The 20480-nt window shown below is 37.7% G+C and overlaps 1 protein-coding gene across 42 annotated transcripts in view; it reads left to right on the forward strand.

Annotated features, from left to right (window-relative positions):
• Positions 1-19746, forward strand: part of CaMKII (Calcium/calmodulin-dependent protein kinase II) — a 93992-nt gene extending 74246 nt beyond the window's left edge. For 7 of the 42 annotated variants that reach the window (XM_034318268.2, XM_034318271.2, XM_034318274.2 and 4 more), the window contains 7 exons: positions 5385-5543; positions 6924-7019; positions 9409-9471; positions 11067-11142; positions 11489-11583; positions 12153-12270; positions 12654-19746. In XM_034318268.2, the coding sequence (XP_034174159.2) occupies positions 5385-5543; positions 6924-7019; positions 9409-9471; positions 11067-11142; positions 11489-11583; positions 12153-12270; positions 12654-12786 (740 nt within the window). In that variant the 3' untranslated portion in view covers positions 12787-19746. Of the gene's footprint in view, positions 1-2915; positions 3066-5384; positions 5544-6923; positions 7020-9408; positions 9472-11066; positions 11143-11488; positions 11584-12152; positions 12271-12653 lie in introns of all 42 variants that reach the window. The other 35 variants (XM_034318287.2, XM_034318294.2, XM_034318298.2 and 32 more) reach the window with 14 other exon arrangements.
• The last annotated feature ends 734 nt before the right edge of the window (positions 19747-20480 follow it).

Here is a 20480-nt window from a genome sequence, read left to right on the forward strand (position 1 = left end):
TTATATTATATACTCGTATGTACTATCATTATCGAGCAGTTAGCTGTGTATTTTTTTTCTTTACTGATGTCAATCTGTGAAATGATTAGCAAATTGTCGTGATTGACCAGCGATCAACAACAGGCTCACCTGGAAGTTTGATGATCTCGAACGATAAGTAACATAAAGAATATCGTATATTTTTGCATTGAACAAGTAGCCTGGAGACGAGTTCGCTTGGTTCTTCTACTAGACATAGATGGATTCATCGTAGATGTTGTTATAGAAATAGATGAAGTAATCATCTGTCGATGGTTTGCTATCGCTTTGAAAAATACTTAGTTTTCATTCATCAATTAGTTTCTTAGCTAATAGACGTTCTGAATTTATAGTTAAAATGTCGTCGGGCATCAATTACAGATTCTGGTCGCTCGAGGACACTATTAGCATTAAACTATCACACTCCATTTTTAGGAAGATTTTCAAAGTGTTTCAAGGGGAATTTCCTTCCCTCCTATAGGTGCACACTATATATATATATTTTTAACGAGGAGATGGGGATGCATTTATGCAACCTCCTTCTCCTTTGCGGGATTTAACAAAAATACTATTATAATTAAAATAACAAAGTAGATGTTTAAACTTTAAACAGGTGTTCAAAGATATGAACTTTTTCCATTGTTAATCGATTCTCCACTGTTACTTCTACCAAATCTCCATCCCCAATTTCTCTGAAATATCAACAAAGAAAGATATCAATTGAAATATTATAACAAAGTACAATGACTTCACGGTCAATTGCTCCCTCAGTACTCCCTTCCTCCGCCAATTGAGTTTATTTAAGATGATCCAGTGACCTTGAGCGAGCAGAATCTTGAGTGTCCGTCCGTAGGTAGAACGATGGAAGGGAGTAGCTTAGCGGAATCGAGCGGTGAAGCTTCGAGCGCTGTCAACGGAAATACCTGACCGCTTGGCACTGCTTGAAAATAGATTGGCAGCAGTTCGCGTCGTTCGTTCGAACGTCCCCGAAGCCGGCCGTTTTTCGAGGCGCAATAAAACAGAGTCGATTCTCTTCGTTTTCCTCCCTTTCCGCGGGGGTTCAGGTGTCCTTCCATCGTGAATTCTTCTCCATCTCGCTTTCATCTCGAAGAAGAAGAAGAAGAAGAAGAAGAAGAAGAAGAAGAAGAAGAAGAAGAAGAAGAAGAAGGAGAAGGAGGAGAAAAAGAAGAAGAAGAAAAAGACGAAGAGAAGAGGTGCGTCGAGCGTATTACTATAAATGTGATTCAGAGAGAGAACTCGTCGAAACGATTGAAATGTCGGCCGCTGCTGGCTTACCTTGCTCTTCGAAGCAGCCTGACAATCACGGTGAGCCACGAGTACGCTTTGTATCTTGGTAATTGAGCCAGGAGGATCGTGGAGATGGATAGACGAGTGTTTCGTGTTTAGATAATCGCACAGGGTGTGTCTCGTGATACGTGAAAAATTTATGATCAGTGTTGTTGTTTACCCTTTCGTTACTTGCGATAAATAATCCTCGCTGTTGATGGAAGATTCGTTTGTGTCGTGTCTGGTCAGTCATAGTGTTATCTACTGAAACAGTTTTAGGAATTAATTAAATTGAAATACCTACTTTGAAAATAACACTGTCCACGTATTGGGGAACTACCTTCATTTCCAAGAAATTATATAAGATGTTTTCAGAAGATTCATAAATAAAACCTTCGAAGGTCGTGAGTCTTCTTTAAGGAAAAATTTTTTTAACTCTTCCATTGTTGAAAAATTTCCAAAACATCCCAAGTTCTAAATGTCGAAATTTATCAAGTTTCATCAATCTTGTGACTTGAATCCAAGTTCCGTGCATAAACCGTCGGCTTATTTTCCACGCGAAACGATCTTCGAGGCTGGTAGCCTCGGGTCACGATCGTCAGCCAGCCTTTCGTATCTATTTCAGTCGCAAAATCGTGTCTATGTCGACGCAGAGAAAATCTATCGTGACCGAGCGTAACTATTCTGGTTCTTCCCGGCAAAGGTCGGTCAGCGAGCGACTTCCGCTCGATCTTCTCGAATCGAAATGAAAGGTGACGGAACTCGCATCTTTCTGTTTTAATTTCATTCATTTACTGACAATCAGTGGGTTTGAATAGCGTGTTCAATCAATTTTCATGTTGAATTGATTTAAAATAGTGAATAATTTTGGAGTTGTGTTGGACATTGATGTTTGATTTATATCCAATCACGTAACCTCTATTGTTTAGTTAAACGATGATCAATCAACGGCATTTACTAACGTAGAATTGATTTAAACAGACCAAATTACCACCTAGTATAGATAATTGTTGAGTGAAATGAGTCAATGAATTCTGCTAGTCTTTGTACTGTTAGTATTGAAATTTTGTTAATAAAAATTCTAATTTTTTAATTTTCGTGAATTCTTCCAGTATTTCTCTTAGGTGCCTTGTGAACCTTTGATACTCTTCAGAAGTAACCAAAAACACTAACTCCTCTGGCGCAGCATAGTATCTTCTAACACGTAACTAATCCTGATGGACTCAATTATGACTTAGCCTAGGTAGATACTTAGTAATTGAATTTGTAGGCGAGTGCTTAGAAAGTATGAGCTATCCTAACTCTTGACACCATTGATTAAACGTCTTTCTAACACATGGATAAACCCTGATGGAGCCAATTTACGTCTCGGTATATGTATCTTCGATAATTAAAGATTCTAAACCCCGCTTTAACCAAATTCCAAGAATCCCAGCTACGTGTTGATTGATTAGTGCTAATTAATCCTTTTGATGGGCCCAATTACGACTCGGTCTAGCTGAATGTTCATCTGGTGACGTGTTCTGTTTTGCGTTTGGAAAACAGTGTTCTTTTTTGCCTCTTCATGGCTGAATCTTCTAATTGATCCATTCGAAATCTCTTCGACAAAGGCCCCGCCTCCCAGGGCACACCTCCGAACAGTCCTGCCGCTGTGTCCGCGTTCTCCAGGGTAGTCGGGGCAGCGAGCCAGACGAACAAGCAAAACCAGGTTCAAGGAAACCCTCTTGGGATTGCCGCGGTACTCCTGCAGGGAGCACAAGGTAAATCGGCTGGTCAGAGTGATCCGAGAGGAAAGGACGGTAGAATTTTTTCATTTTCTTTCTTAGGATACCCTTAGTCTTGCGAAGGGGACGATATTTTAAATAATTTTTTCTTTAACGTCACCTTAACTAGAACTCTACCGTTCTTTCACCCATTCGTTGGAGAAATTATAGCCACGAGGTTTTTCTCACTTCCGCCTACGCCAGCATCGAGCTTCTTTTTCGAATTTTAGCTAATTTTTATCGTATTATCGATATTCAGATCACGATCTTTTCTAATCCAGCGTCTGGAAAATTACAGAAGAAAGATCGTATTTATGTAAAAGAAAATATATTGTACGGGTTGAATAAGAGTTAAACAAAAATGAAAGAAGGGAGAAGAAATTGTGAATAGAAAAATCTATGAAGCCTGTCCCACCTAGAGAGTCTATATTTAATCAAAACAGTATTCGAATGAACGAAGGAATCCAATGTAACACATAATTATAATTTAATTTTATTATTATTAACACTTCGTTTGATTATTGCCAAAAAAAATTTCATTACTGCTTCATTTTTTATATATTGAATTTGAAAATAATTTCATCTATTTTTTCATAATTCACAATATTTTTAATGCAACATAATAGTATTTTGGTTCTCTTCAAATTTTATATTTTGTTAAGGAAAGAATTATTTCTGACAGTCAATACAAAAATATTACTACGTACTCTGGTTATGTACTTGTAACGAAGGACACGTGTGAACATAAACCAAAGATCCTACAATCTTACAAGCATCATCGGACGATGGATCAAATGCCACTTGCAAGGGGGGTTAAAAACATCGCCTAGAAATCTCGCGATATGCTCCTCGCTTTCTTTATTCGTACGTCGTTCGTTCTTTGAGACAATATGAACGCGAACGAGAATAATTGGAGCATTGTCGTGATATTACGAGGTTCTTGATTTTTTTTTATCGCCGGCCAGCAGTAGCAAAAGTTTACGGTCGGTCCCGACAAGGAACGCCGTATAGCCCGAGCGAAATTGCAGGCTGCCTTTGCGGCTGTTACCAGAAATGCGCTTTTATCGTGCTCGTGTCCGCAGGATATAAGAATCGAGCGCATGGATAACCAAAATTCAAACGGCGAGCACCGGTGAATCGGTAAGGTTTCTTCTCTCGCGATTTCTGCCAGAATCGAGAGCGGAAATGAATCGGGTGAACTTGAATAAAAAATTTCTAATCAAAATATTTCATTAATTCGATTAGTGAGGTGTAAGAAGTGTGTTCAAATGAAATAAAAATTATCAGAAAAATGTTTTTAATATTCTATTTTATATATTATTTTTAATAATATATAGAATCGGATATCTCGAATATTTTCTCGATGATTTTTATTTAAAGTGAAAAGGAAATTTACAATTTTATAAGTTTACGTATCAGATGATTATTTATTTTTGGGTTGTAAATAAAAAGGCAAGGAAGAAGAGCAAGTCGCTAGGCAGAAATCGGTGAGTCCCTTTTCAGAGTCGAAGCATGACTTGGATCTTTTTACTCTGGCTACACCGTTCAAAACGAATCCATTCACCTGCAACGAGTTCACGCTTCGCGACCTTTAATCTTTCACACCCCCTTTTTTTATCAAGCTTTTTGACCCCTGTCTCTGGTCACTTCCGTTTGCCACCTAGCACAAAATCGTTCGTTCACAGCCCTCGATCATTCCCTCTTGTCCACAAGACTCAACGAAAATTGCTTTTGCTTTTCATTCGAATATCGAATTGATCACACACCAGCCAGTACTGTCTGATCTGGAACGATCGATTAATATCAATCAATTTAGCATTTCACACTGTGTTGTTCCCTTTGTCGAAGCTCGTTCGCTGACGAGCACCTCGTAATCGCCTGCATTTTGCCAAATTTCGCTTCCAATGATTCTTTCTGTTTCCTTTTTTTTCTGTTGGTATTCGATATCATTATCGACGTGACGATTCGTTGCATTCTCATGTCTTTTTATTTATTTATTCAAATTTCAAAATATCATAGATGAACAGAGAGAGGATGTTAAGGTTAGGTATAATTTAAACCGCTCATTTCGGGTATGAGATAACTTAACACGTTCAATTTTTCAATTTTCCGTATTACACTTTGTGAATGAAATGTGAATGAAATGTGAATGAAATGAAATTAATTGTAATTGACAATGCAATGCAATGCAATGAAATATGAGAATGCAATGATAGAATCATGACGGTACAAAAAGAAAGCCAGAAGCGACCGGGAGGATGCTGTTCCGAGAGGCTGACAGTAGCTCGTCTTTTGGTTGGTTGGTTGCATGACTAGCTGGCAGTGCAGGAAGCGGTAGCAGCAGTGGTAGCAGCAGCAACAGCCAGAACAGCCAGACTGGCGCATCACCCTCGTCACCGGCGGCCGTCTACATCGGCAACAACAACGCGGCGACGCCCATCGCATCGTCGCGACGCTACGACTCCGCGAGTAACGGTCTGTATTCATTTTACAACCTGTAAAGCTACCTACTCCACCAAAGGAGCAACATTTACATCCATTACATTCGTAACGGTTGCATTTTAATCGAGTTGCACTATTTTAATTGCATTATTCTGGAATGCAAATCTTACTGGAATATTTTCATGATTTTTTCGAACCTCTTAATATCAAACCTAAAGTTCTAAATGAAATTATTTATTTTTCATTTCGATCTTTCCTTTGGTGGATAAGTATCTTAACATCTGTGCTTTCTTCTCTGGTTCCATGATAAATTTATGCTATTTCTTGTTCCTCCTTTGTTTCTTATATTTTTGAGGGTGGTTAAAGACGAGAATCCAATTTTATATCTTATCTTTTTATAATAGTACACTCTACTTTTATTGTCAAAAAGAAACAGACAATATACGAATCGCTGTACAAAAACGATTGAGTTTTATACATCACGTAACCTGTTGAGGGTATATAGGAACGTATCGAATATAGGAACAGGTGTGCAATTGCAAGAGGAACTTTTATTTTTTCATTAATATTTGCCGCGTCCGGGGGTGTCGATGAAATTGGATCGTTTTCGTAATATTGGAAAATACTAGCAGTCAACAACGGTTGTCCACGATCGTGTTTCATGGAAATTACTAGTATCGTGATACAATAACGAAATAAACGATGAATTTTATCGTGATAAATAAAAACCATAACAGGGAGATTGCAATTTTTCCGATAATTAAGATGATTAAGTTTGTTATACACGGATTGTACACGTGTTTTTTTTTCTCTGTTTTCGTGGAAATCTGCTCGTAGAATTGCAGAAAGCGCGTTGCATCGCTCGCAATAATCTTCCGATAATGCGTTTCATTGTGCGGAAATGTGGTTGCCATCGCATTGTGCGGCTTGATTGATTCCCATAATAGTCAAAAGTGCATTTATCGCGAACGAGACCCATAAATCAAGTTCCCATTTCGCAAATGGAAGACACTTTTATCCAGCAACGGCAGATGGGACGTGATGAAGTAGTTTTTGCCCGAATCGAATGCTTCCACGCTTAACTTCGCATCGTTCTTCTTTTTTATTTATAACCAATTTAGAATAATTGAAATTGCTTTCATTTACATAAATTTATGAAGAACCGTCTTGAATCGAAATCCCTCAAAAATATCAATTTATTAATTTAAGTATTAAAAACCTGAACCATGCATGATCCTTTCTCATCTAATCATCGACCAGAGATGAAAGAGTTTGTTCGTTGTCTTCTAATCTCGTAAAATATTTTGGATGACCCAGTGTCCTATGTGTGTGTTTCTGCATGTTCCGATTGCACTCGTGGCTGGCTTGCCGCGTCGATTTCAATTGCATGACAAAACGAACCGAATGTATCAGAACCGGATGTACGCCGGAACATCGGTGCTGGATACGTGCAGCTTGGTCTAGTCGAGTGCAACGAACCGGAAGACGGTAAGAAGAGAACCAACGCCGGTAAGGCCGCAGAGAAGTTGAAAAAAACGAGCGCGAAGGACGATGATGCCTGCTCGAAGCTTAAACGGTGTTGCTTGTCGTAAAATCTGAAATACAAACGACGCTCGACGATATCTTTTAAAAAAGGAATTTTCAAATTTCATTTTTCCTCTCGGCTTTTACTTTTAATAGTAAAAGAAACCAGGGGAGCAGACGCGAACCTTTGAAACATATAAATATCAACTGTAAAAAGTTCAGTTGACCAAAGAATTGATTTTATTTGTCAGCAGGTAACATTAATTCTTCCACTTCACACGTTCAAATCTCTTTTGGCTGTTTCTGATTTTTAATTTCAACTTTAAAGATGATTGAAAAGTTGGAGACTCGTCGAGCGTCGCGAACACAGCATGTCTCGTTTTGCCTTTTGGAGATGATCCTTCCAGGGTGCCATTTCTCTTCAAATGCTTGGTGTTCACGTTGTGACCCTGGTAACTTCTTTATTTTCTCAGTAGATTTTTCGAGATCATCTTCGCTACACGATCAGACAAGCCCCATTGAAAAATAGCAAAATGATTGCTGTATTTCTACTTGCAAACGTTCGGACAAATCACCGCTCAAATTATTACTCTATACAGAATGACAGTTACAAAGATAGTTTTAAGAATTGGTTTATCGTGTGGCGAACGGTATGCTCGCGAGTAGTGAAGAGGTTTTATTTTGACGGACAGTTACGCGCAAGTAGTAAGTATCGTTGTTGGTCAGGCAAGCAGCGCTCGTCGACAACGGATACGCAGGAATATTAAAAGGATTCTACAGCACTCTAGCAATCGTACAACTAGAATATATTATCGAATCGTTTCAAGATTCTCACTTTCTCGCACGAACCCCATTTTTTTTTTCTTTTTCAATTTCAAAAATACGGCGACACGCACAATCGCGTAAACGAAAGATGTAAACGAAGGATAATTAACAAAGACTTGGTGGAATTTGTCTCTGTGTGTCCCCGTTGTTCGTCCCGTATTATTATTATTATTATTATTATTATTATTATTATTATTATTATTATTATTATTATTATTATTATTAATTATTATTATTAGTGTGCAGATATCGTTAAAATATCATTTTTATTGAGAAAAAACGTAAATATTCTTAAGCTATGTTCGAAGCATTCTAGAGCAGGTTAGTCGAGATTTTTTCTTGAAATAACGTTGAAATTCTTCGAAATGGTATTTTATGTCGCGTAGAAACGTTCGATTAGGCTATCGTCCACGCTGAACGCTACAAAGTCCACGTGTAATCCATGTGTAGGCGCAAAACTGTGAACGTACCAATAAACTTATGAAACCCAATACGTTGTGTTGTGTGAAAAAAATAAGGACATAATTGTTGGACAGGCTTCGTAGTTAATGATAATTTACGCTAGTACGCTAGTAGACAATGATTAAATTTGTTGATCACAGTTTTAGATTCTTGCAATCTAATATCTAAAAAGATCAAACGTATCATTGTATAAGGTGTATTAGATATTGTTCAATTCAAACATTGCTCGTTATTTAAAAGAAACGAGCTGAAATAGTTTCGAAAATGATAGATGATTAAATGATTGAAACACCTTGTACAACGTAAATGTATGCAATATCATCGTTTCGACTACTGAAAACGACCGCCTCGATTCTCCAAGCAACTACTCGTGCTTGCTTAAATCCCATCGAGATTGAAAACACTCCAAGCAATTGATTGATCCAATTGTTTCATCGCTCGTTCTCATCTTAAGAATCTTATCCGTAAAATGGCCCCCGCCCACGTGGTAACGAGTACAAACAGAGAAACACGGAGAAACGAATTTTCTCGATGACCAAATGGAATATCTTTGAGATAAAGTGCAGAAAGCGACGCGTTCTTCGGCAGGAGGGGAACACGAAGAAGCGTAAAAGCGTGCTAAGTACGGAGACGAGAGCGGAGAAGACGGTTAATCCTTTCGCGTGTGGATTAAGCTCCGTGATATTTTTTATTCATTCGAACGATTCTATGCTTCCATTCCGATTCGCGTGATAAAAATGGCAAGTGAGTGTTTTAATTCAAAGCGTTTAACACATTCATTGTGGACGATGAGAATATTTTCTAATTGATGAGCTTGTTGAGCTCTAAATTCTTCTAAAATTGATTGTTATTAATATTCAAAGTCAGCCCACAGCGAACATGTTAAAATAATTGAAAGTCAAGAGTACCCTGTATCCGCGGATCTTAATCCTCCGCGAGACCGCTTGAATCACGCTGAAAAGTCCTGCTGCCTGCGCTGAAGCGATTTCATAGCGAAACAAAAACACACAAAAAACAAAAACGTTTAACAAAGGGTACCGATATCTTAACTATGTGTATGTATATATTCTATATATATTGCTTGTAGAAATAAGAATCGTGTGTCCTATCAAGACCTGCAGCCAGCTATCGACGAACTCCCAGTGTTCAGGTAACAAAAGAATCTCTCTCTCTCTCTCTCTTTCTCTCTCATACACACACATACTTTCTCTGTCTGTCTCTCTCGCTCTCTCTTTCTTTCTTTCTCAACGACATATATATAAACGAAATGTACTTGAAAACATGAAACGCGTAGAATCGAGATAGAAGTAATTGTAAATTTGTTGTTTCGCTCGTTGTGGTGCGCAGTAGGATAGTTAAGCAACCCTGTGACTCTGACGGTGGTGGTTACATAATTTTTCCTCATCGTTGACGAGAGAAGATCACAAGACAATTTTTTTTCTCCATCTCTGCCATTCATTTATTTATTGATTTTTTTTTTTTCTCTCAACTCGGCTGAGAAAGGGTGAAATTTGATTTTTTTTTTCTCAACGGTACAGTTGGAATTGGAATTTTGTATATATTAAGAATTTTGCAACTAGAAGTTGCGTTTTGTGGATGGGTAGAAGAGAAACGAGGAGTTCTTAACCCTTTGCGAGCTGGCTTTCCGATTTTTTGATAGACACTCGAAATCGCGTGTTCCATCCACAACGCTAAATGTCCGAGTACGTGGTACCGAGTGTTAAATTATTGAAATTTCGAGTTGATGGCACATAGGACAGTAGGGTATGATTGAAATTCGCAAAGGGTTAACATAGAGGAAACTTGATAAAGAGGACACAGTGTTATTGGTAAATTACACGATTTTGAAGAAGCTTCTAGCGATCGGCGGCGACTTTTATTTCAGCGTTATATGTACTACGTCGCTCGTGAACAACGAGAAACCTGTCTCTCTTTTCTATGGATATCGATTCCGTTTGTCGCCCGATGCGGTGGAGTATCTGCAAAGGGCCTTCGAAATTCCCCAGTCTCGACGGTTCGCCGCGCCGAGCGTATCGAAGAGGAACCGAGCCGATTCGTGCGACGCGTGCAACCACGAGACACGCTCGATCGTTTCCATTTGACTGAATCGCACCGATATCGCTTTTTTATTGTACGCGAACGTTCGTTCTTTTGTTCTCGTGAAATATCGCGACGATAATCGGTGCTCGTCAAGTGGAAACCGAAAGTTTACCAACGAAAATATCCTCCTCGAATGACTCGAACCAGGATTTTTAGTTATAGAAGAAAATTTTGTAACCCTCGAAAGGCGGTGGCCGGGTTGTATTTCAAATTTTCATGTTAAAAAAAAAATAAACAGCAGAAAATATAGAAAATAGAAATTCTAATTATAAGTCATACGTAGGGTCATCAGAGGCCCGGCACCGACTTCTGAGAGTTTAATAATAATTTAGATAAGAATCATTCGAGGATCGTATATCATTGGAGTTCGATATGAAATGGAGTAGAATTTTGAATAAAAGACAACAGGTAATGCGACTTTTGATTTTTGACACGACTCCAATGAGGTACATGCATCGATAAAGGAGAATTTTTTGGCGTAGGATGTAGAAGTTGATAAAAAAATAAGAGTATATTTGAAAAAGAGATTTCGTGCATGTGACTGTTGTACCGTACGATGTGTCGGTATGAGCCCGGATCGGTTGTGTTGATCGGGCGTGCCGATCGGCCGATTTGCATTGATCGATAATCTGTTGACGATTCCAGCACGCCGTCAGGAGATCATCAAGATGACCGAACAGCTGATCGAGAGCATCAACATCGGCGATTTCGAGGCGTACACGTAAGTGACACGACTCAATCAACAATCCATTTTCTTTTTTTTTTTATCAAATAGAATCACAGAATATTGAATTTTTTTGTAAACATATTAAAAATACAATTTTTTCGATAATTCATTTAATTAGTCGACCTTTAAACTAGAAATTTGCCCAGGCAAAAATAACGTAGTTGAGGTGGATAGTTTAATCAGCATAGTAATGTTTACCCAGGAGAAAATATGAATGTCGACTTGGAATTTTGATGGAATGATACTCTTTCCCCTATGAATATAAATTTCGGTTCGATGCTAATCAAGTCACGGGAGAATTTCGAATTCACCTGTTTTCTAATGACGTTTGCATTTCCAGGAAAATTTGTGATCCACATCTGACCGCGTTCGAGCCAGAGGCTCTAGGTAATTTAGTCGAGGGAATGGATTTCCACAAATTTTACTTTGATAATGGTAATTATGACTCATTTGCATCACCGATTAATCGTAAACGCCGCACTATTGTGCTTACGTTTGATGGTTTTTAGTTTCGTTGCTACTGCATGCCGTGCCAGTCTCTACGCGAATTACTTTTTTAATATTTATCCCAGTTTGTGCATTCTTAGTTGCAACCGCTTGAAATTCAACATCGATACGCTTCTTATTGCACTTTCGATCAATTTATGAATTTTAATCCTTACAGGGGCTGAACCTATTTAAAATACTAATATCATTTTTCTTGCATTTATTATTATCTCTTGAAGGTGTTAAATTTTGGAATTTCTGTTTGTCACTAAAAGAGTTAATAACAATTTAATAATCTGAAATGCACGAAATTACAGAAAAGATTCGCGAGTGAAAAAGATTCGATGCTGCTTCTCCTTTGTACGATTTTTTCCCCTTTCATGCCTATTAAATGCTACGAGAAGCTGTTGGAAACGTTTCTCTCGCTTCGTTTTACATTTATCGCGAAGAAAGCTCTCTTTCTGCGCTGCACAGACCCACGAATAACGAGTATTTTCCTTTTCAAACAAATCTATAAGCAGTCCTGGGGAAAAACTGCAAAGCCGTCAACACGACGATCCTGAATCCTCATGTGCACCTTCTGGGCGAGGACGCAGCGTGCATCGCGTATGTCAGGTTGACACAGTACATGGACAAGTAAGTTTTATTTTTATTCAAGAGATAAATGTAAAATTCCAATATACCAGTATTACTATCTTGGTTAATTTAAACTCTTCGATTGTCATTGACTGACACCTATGTTTCAGTTACCCTTCGACTTTCATAAAAATCCATCAATCGTATTAAATTGTAAATTTCTAATTAAAAATATTTGTAGTTGGATTTTAGAATTATATAAATATAAATAATAGACACTATTAAGTTTCCCTAGATTTTCCCAAAATACGGCGCAAGTTTCATCCCTTAACTTTACCGTTGTCTAAAATAGGTAATCCTAAATTACACCGGACCCTATACATATGTATATAGGCCACATCGTTTAGGAGAAAATTTAATGAAGATCTGATGGAATATTTCAGACAAGGGGTAGCACACACTCATCAGAGCGAGGAGAGCCGCGTGTGGCACAAGAGGGACAACAAATGGCAAAACGTGCATTTCCACCGAAGCGCGGTAACAGGTCCGTCGCCGTTCTCCTTCAACCACAAGTAAATTGCGATCTATGATAATAGATAAACGTGGGAGGATGTAGAAGCAAAAGAACAAGAGGAAGAAGAAGGGCCGATGTGTCGGTGGACGCTCGTCGCCTTGACACTTGGAGCGAACGAAACCGTGCAACAACACCTTAAACAACACACATATACACACGAACATAAACCTACACTCGCAGAGAAGCTATCAGACTACAACCTTTCAATCGGATAAATAGATAAATACATAATGCAGGCGTGTATCTATTTATTTATTTATTTATCGTAACACGTACACACTTAGTATTATAAGCGCGACAAAAGGAGAGATGGTGTAAGGAAGGCCGCGATAGTGTCGGAATAAAGAAAATTCGACGTTTTTTAAAATCGCGAACGGTACCTGCTCAGCGTACTTACCACGAGATATCGCGCTCCGTGCCGCAGCATCGACGAGAGGACGATTTCCGGTGAAGAGAAGAAGGAAACCTAGACAAACTTGTTTGCTCTTCATGAATTAATAAAAGAACGAAGACGTATAGAGCGATGGAAGAAATTAAACAGAGTATACTCGAGGGAAGTTTTAGTAATGTTCAAGTTTTAGAACGAAGATATCAGAGAAAGAAACAACAATGAGTCGAGAAAGAAAATGTAGTCATGAAATTTGAAAAGAAGAAGCTTGTACTAAGTTCAATCTTGAGGATCGTATCGGAGAGAAAAATTAAATGAAAAATAAGAGAAAGAGTGAAATGTTCCGATCGCATCGATGCTGGACATCGAGGGGGTCAGCGGTGAACGTCGGTTGTAATCAAGGAAAAAAGAGCGGAAGTTGAAGTGTGCACGGAAGAAGGGAAGTGGCGATGCGGTGGTTACGACCATCGAGAAAGATGGCTCCGGCACGTCGGCAACCACGTATTTAGCTCGTAACGATAGTCGCTGTACAGAACAATCTTCCATTGTAACTTTCTTCTTCGAATTTTCGTTCTCGTCTCTCGCTACGACGAATCCCATGTAGATTCGCGCGTGTGCGCTCACACACACACACCCACACATACACACCCACGCCCACTTGAACACTACATACAATCGCTAGATATTGTTCCAATAACAAGAGTTTGAAAATAATGGATCTGTTAATTTTTATTTAATATATATGTTACATATATGTATACATTCCAAAATTCATCAAGATTAAAATGATTAAATTCAATGAATATTTTGTGAAGCTATTGAGAATTGATTTAAAAATCGATGCTTAAAATTGATACATTGATAATTTTGAGTAAATAAGCACCAGAATGAGCTGGAAACGAAACTTCTTCCTGAGAATAGAATGTTGCAACAGCTACACACATAGAGTGGATGAAAAAAGTATTGACACACATATGATTCTATCAATAATCTTTATTGTTCTCGCAGAAGTCGATACTTTTTTGATTCACGTACACATGTACACGTATAAATAAGAGGATACGCGCGATTGTCCGAGAGGGAGAGAAGAGCGATGTTTAAACGTTGTTACCTCATCGTCGTAAGGCAATTTCGCGACTAGCGAAATCCATTTAATTTCACCAGTCGATCGTCGAGTCCCCTAGAGCACATGGTCGAACAGGGAGAAATTGCAGTTAGACCTAGAAGAAAGTACAGAAACCGAGGGTAATGAAAATGAAATCAGAGATGTAACGAAGGGCTACGTTCACTGAGGCGGATGGATAAAGAAAGGAAGACGAAGAGGAACAGAGATCCACTTCGGACGTACGTCGGATATAAAAATGAAGAGGGACAAGTGAAGTAGATTTAGATTAGAAATTAGCGGGGAACTTGGGTGATCTACGATTGAACACTTTCTTCGTCGAATTTAAATCTTCATTAAATGATAGGGAGAAGGAAGCACGATGGATCTTTCTACACGTTCGTACATCCTCTATTAATTACTAGATACGACTTTACGAGAGTATAAACAAGATTATCTAGAAAAAGAGATACCAATGCATGTTCGGCGGTGGGGACAAGGATGGATTAAACGAAAGAAAAGAAGAAAGGGTGCGAAGCGAAGAGGGGTCTCCATCCGCGAGAATATCGAAGGAACATTTTTATTTATATATATATATATATGTTACAATATGTATAGGGGCGCGCTCGCGTGCATTCGCGCGAAAATGATGCACGCGCGTTTCTAGCGTTCTCGAACCGGGACTTCTTGAAGAGTTTACCGCGGTTCCGAGAAGTCTGCGGGAGTCGCGGATCCGATTTTAGTGGATAATCTTCTATTTTAGTATCTCTCTACTTTCTACTCGGATATGTTAGGCAAACGTGGATTGCGTTTCACGTTTCACGTTTCAGATTAATGAAAGAGTGTTCCATTTTACGTTGATTCGTAGTTTGCGTTTTAGTATCTTGCGGTTCTTGTATCTCATGAACGTAGAATCGCGAATTTAGTACCTTCGAGATACTAGTATCTCGCGATTTTTGTGTACCACGAGCGTAATCTTGCGACTTCTAGTATCTGTTCGGTGTAACGCTGCGAGTCTAGTATCAACAGAATTCCACAGTTTTGTGATACCAGTATTCTCACAAATGTAATACTGCGATTCTAATATCTTGAGAGTATTTCGCGGTTTTAATATCTCGTGTATGTGATTTCGCGATTCTAGTATCTCATGAGAGTAACCTCGCGATTAGATTGATTTCGAATGAGGAACGGAGCGGATTTGAGCGGTTCCCGCGACTTTGCTTCCGCGAAAACGCGCGTACACGTGTGTGTAGGCGCACGTGCACGTCCCGAAACCTACCGCGTATGTATATTGATACACAGATAGCAAAAGGGAGTGGAAGACGACGATGATAATGATGGTGAATATGATGAAACGATTTAATATATTGCAGATACTATATTATAAATATAAATATAAACATAAATTAAAAACTTAAGGAATAGTTATTTCTACTACTCTAACTTCGTCGCTTCTACGTGTGATTGTTGTATAAAACAAACAAAAAATAACAAAAAATACGATTATTGATTTATTATCATTGTTATTACACGATTATCATTACACGTTACGACTACTACTATTACTATAATTAATTAATTATTATTATTATTGCCGAGCGAAAGCAGTCTAGGGAGAACACGAGAGTTGTTGAAAGAAAGAAATTTAAAGATGAATAATAGAAAAAAAAAAAGAGAGAAACGTTGAGAGAATGAGAGTGAGAGAGAATAATAAAGAATTATTGTAAGATCTACGATGATCTTTTTTTTCCTACGATACGAAAGAAATAGAGGAAAACAAAGTATTCTGAATGGATGTACGAATGTATAATATCTGAAAACAGACACAGACAAGATACCGAAAAAGGAAAGAAGCATATGTAACGAGCCAAAAGTAGAAAACAAGAGAAAAATGTTGATAGCACGTAACGATCTTTATTCTACACATTTATAAATACGAGTTTACGAACGTTAAAGTGGGTCAGAAAAAGAGCAGTTTCTAAATACCCTATCTGAATTGATGAAGAAACGAAAAGTTGAAACAGTCTTGAGATTCTTATTAAAAGAAATTGAAATGACAAAAAAGAAAAGGTAGTATAAGAGAGGAAAAAAGAAGAAATAAGAAGATAAAAGAGTGATTGTTGAAAAAAGGGACGTGTCCCGCTTGGCCACGTCGGATTTTGCTGAAAGTTGTTGTTCCCATTGAATACCATTCTCTATTGTCTCTTTTGTTAGTGTACACTCTTGTAGCTTGTAACGTACGTTTAGCGTGTAATAGCGTTAATTAATCAACAGTCTACGAGGTTGTTCTCTCACATTCCGTACAAGTCTACCGAAATTTATCTAATCGTTGCTGTCCATTGGCGATACCCTTCTCGTTACCAATATTTCGTTGCTGTTCCGTAAAGTTTTTCATTTTCTATCGTGTTAAGTTATTTGTTGAATCGAAAATGAAAGAGAGTTCAAGCCATTTTATGCCATGCACTTCTTCGATTTGTTATTTGTTAACCATTGTTCATGCGTTTGTTGAAATGTTCTTCCTAATCAGATTGAACCCTTTTCGATCTGTTATATGTATGTCGCCATGTAATATTTGTTACAACGCGCTCAGCTCATCTGAAGATACTATTTTTTTTTTATTTATTCGTCGTCTCGCAGTTTGGAATCGAATTTAACACTTTGATGGTCGTTGTTAAATATTTTAATATTTATTTAATTTATACCTCGCGATTTAAAAGTAAATTTTATTTCTTTTATCTATTATACGCTGATTTTCATTTGAAATATAATATGGCAATTTTGTGATGTAAATTATAAAAGCTTCCAAACATAATATTTTGAAAGTGAAAAGAAATCTAAAATTAAATACCCTCAAAGTGTTAATTGGTGTACCTTTCGTCACATTGTCATCCCTCGTTGCAGCAAATAAAAAAATAAAAGTTCACAGAGTGTCGTGTTGAAACTATTGAATTCTAAAGACACCTAGTCGATCGCACGCGATATGCACCTCGAAGAAGCTACTTTCAGCAGGATCTGCTTCAACCAAGTAGCGAAACTGGTGCGTGGCGAAAAATATCGAGGAGTTGAAAATAGAATAGCAATGAGAGAGCGTAAAGTATCGAAAGAATAATACGTTGCGTAAAGAAAATCCGTACGGATCTGAAAGAAAATAAGAAATAAAAAACAAAGGTCGAGTAACCGTAGGCATTTTCGTCGTTAGCTTTTTTCTTCGATATACTTCGATCGTTCCAACGATTTGAACGAATAGATAGAACAAGAACACGTTCGTCTTTATATTCTTTCATCGATATATCCGTTTCGAGCGATCGCAATGATAAATAGAAATCATTCACGTACGAACTTTTACTTTCCCCTCTTTAGGATTGAAACAAAAATCTTCTTTGCTTGACTAAAGTTAACTTGTTCCGCCGTATACGTATGCACCGATTACAACGTTTCCTACGATTTTCTATTATTACGTTGCGAGTTGGCGAGAGGCTAATGATTGATGATTAAAACGGTGTAGGCGATTCGAATCCTGTCTCTCTTACCTCTTCCTCAAATTAATTCGTCGTTGGTCATCGTCGTAATTAAAATACAAATCTATCGATGACAAGCGAGAGAGCATGCAAAGGAATATAATCTGTTTTTTCTTAGCAATTGAGGAGAATAAAATTGATGAAATTGCAGTGGGTAGAAATTTGAAATTAAATTTAAACTAAAATTCAAACCTATTCTGTTTTCTAAAGCAGAATTAACACTTTGAATGGTCTATCAATTGCAAATAGAATATGCACTAAATTCACTGAAAATGAAATTAATTTTGTAAAATTTCAACTTGAAACTTAGAGTGTTAATTATAATTATCTTCGTCTAAAAGGATCGAAAGAAGCCTGTTGTCGAATCGATCGCCGACATTTTTGCGCGATCACCGAGAGAGGAAAGAATCAGGATGGTACGCGCGCACAAAAAGCGGCACCGCGCCGTGAAAACCGAATTACCAAGTTCAATCGACAGCTAACCGGTTAATCACCTTAGCTTGTAATTAAACCTAGTAAGTCGTGTGAACAATTTGCGTCTTCTGCGTGATACTCGACGAGTCGCACGCCAATTTTATTAACAGCGATTTCTCAATGACACCTTTATGCTAATACACACCGGTCCCGGGTCAGCCAAATTCCTCGGGAACGGGTTGAACAGACGTTGATAACGAAGAATCAAGTTCCTCCCGTGCGTTTCCGGTGCGCTCGACGCGCACGCTACACCTGAAGCCGCGTAACTTACACGAAACATGGATCGCCATAGAAAGATATAATTTTTTTAAATCATTTCTTGTGAAAAATAATTGCAATTGTTCTATATAGTTTGCTGTTTGTACTTGTATAAATGATTAACATATTAAAATCAGGAAAATGATATTATTTTATAAAAGAAAAATAGTGGTCCATGATGGATGAATTTCCAATTTAATTAATTTTTTGATATCCAAATGTATATTTATAAAAATATGATTGTTCAAATTATATTTTTAATGGCGAGTCCCATGAACGCCGAAAATCAAAGTAAACCACCGGAAACTTACCATTTCCGTGTATAAATCGAGGAAACTGATCAAGGTTCGCGGCTGCAAGGATAGACGATAAATAAAACGAGGTCTTCGGCTATTTCGACATCTCCTTTCGTCTCTACGCTACTTCGTGTCCGCGTCGAACAGTTTTTTATCGATTCCGTACATTTTTGCGATCCACCCTACGTAAGCATATGAAATTAAATTAATTGTATATAGCGTGTGCGTGTGTCCACTGTGCATGCGTGCGCGTACATATAATACATATATATTGAGGTACAGCTCGGTTGATTTTGCACGACGACACGGCCGATCATGACCGATTTCGACGCGTACGTCGCTTTTGCAGAAAAAATTTTTAAACGGAAATTTTATTCTCATCGAACTAAGCGTGTCGATGCACTTTACATATCTTGTTCGTTGCCAATGAAATAAGGAGCAAACGAAAGGGCGACTTTCTTTAAATCCTGTTTCCTTTCCTCGTTTCATTCTGCGATCGTACGCGTCGAATGGCTAGAACAGTGTCTACGCTAGACAAAATTTATGTCGTTTTGTTCAAAGTTGACACATGTGTATAAATTTGTACATCGAGGTAAATTTTAATTAGCGTAGACGCGGCTTATGAAACGAACTGTGAATGTTGTTCGAAGAACAAACCTTTTCGAGCTTAAACAAATACGAGGAAATTGAAGATAGAACACAATGCGGAACATAGCAAGGCGAAGGGCGAACACACAAAATGAAAGGAGAAAGGATAAATATGAGAAAACATACGGCAAAGACGAAGAAATAATAATAAAAGGAAGTGGGAGGCCGCCGTTTTCGGTGGACGAAGACAAAAACGATTCTAGCGGACGTGCGATCCAACTGTGCCTCGAAAATTAAAAAAAAAAAAAGAAAAAAAAAAGAAAAAAAAATGAAACAAATCTGAGCGACGTCCCTTCCGACTAATGAAAAAAATGAAAAAAGAAAAAAAAACAATATTTAATAGATTGTAAACGTTCACTACTATTCTTATTGATATTATTGTCATTATTATTACTGTCATCATTAATTATTATCATTGTTATTGTTATTATGATTACCGTCACGCGTATTTTAGAGGAATTATTCACTTGCAATTTTGCGATGATGATTCCACGCGACATTCGTGTTTTTACTTCTTGAGCGTTGCGATGAGGAGAGCACAGAGAGAGAGAGTGAGAGTGAGAAAGGGTGAAACGAAGAGATTAATCGACACCTTATGGAGAAAATAAGTATTTTCAAAAAGAAATTAAAAATCATGAAATTTGAAAATTTAAAAGTTTACGAGTTTAAGAATCTAAAAATTCAAAATTAATGAATTTATTAATTAATGAAGTATTTCTCTTTAAAAGCAAATAATTTTTCCTGCCCAGAAGACGAGTCTCAATGATTTTAGTGATTTCAACTTAAGCGCACGATTCGTGGATCATCGATCTTACTATTCAGAATTTTCTTCTCTGAAATTAGAACAATCATTGACGCAGTCTAATTTGTAATTGAAATTTCAAGCCTTTAAAATCCTGATTTTTCAATCAATTTAAAATCTCAGAGTTATTGATAATAGCACTTGATTAATTGAATCCAATAAATATTCTTGATGCTCCATCGACTTCTTAGATAGTAGAGCAAGATTACA

This window comes from Osmia lignaria, chromosome 6, assembly GCF_051020975.1.
Source record: "Osmia lignaria lignaria isolate PbOS001 chromosome 6, iyOsmLign1, whole genome shotgun sequence".
In the NCBI taxonomy this organism is placed as follows: Eukaryota; Metazoa; Arthropoda; class Insecta; order Hymenoptera; family Megachilidae; genus Osmia; species Osmia lignaria.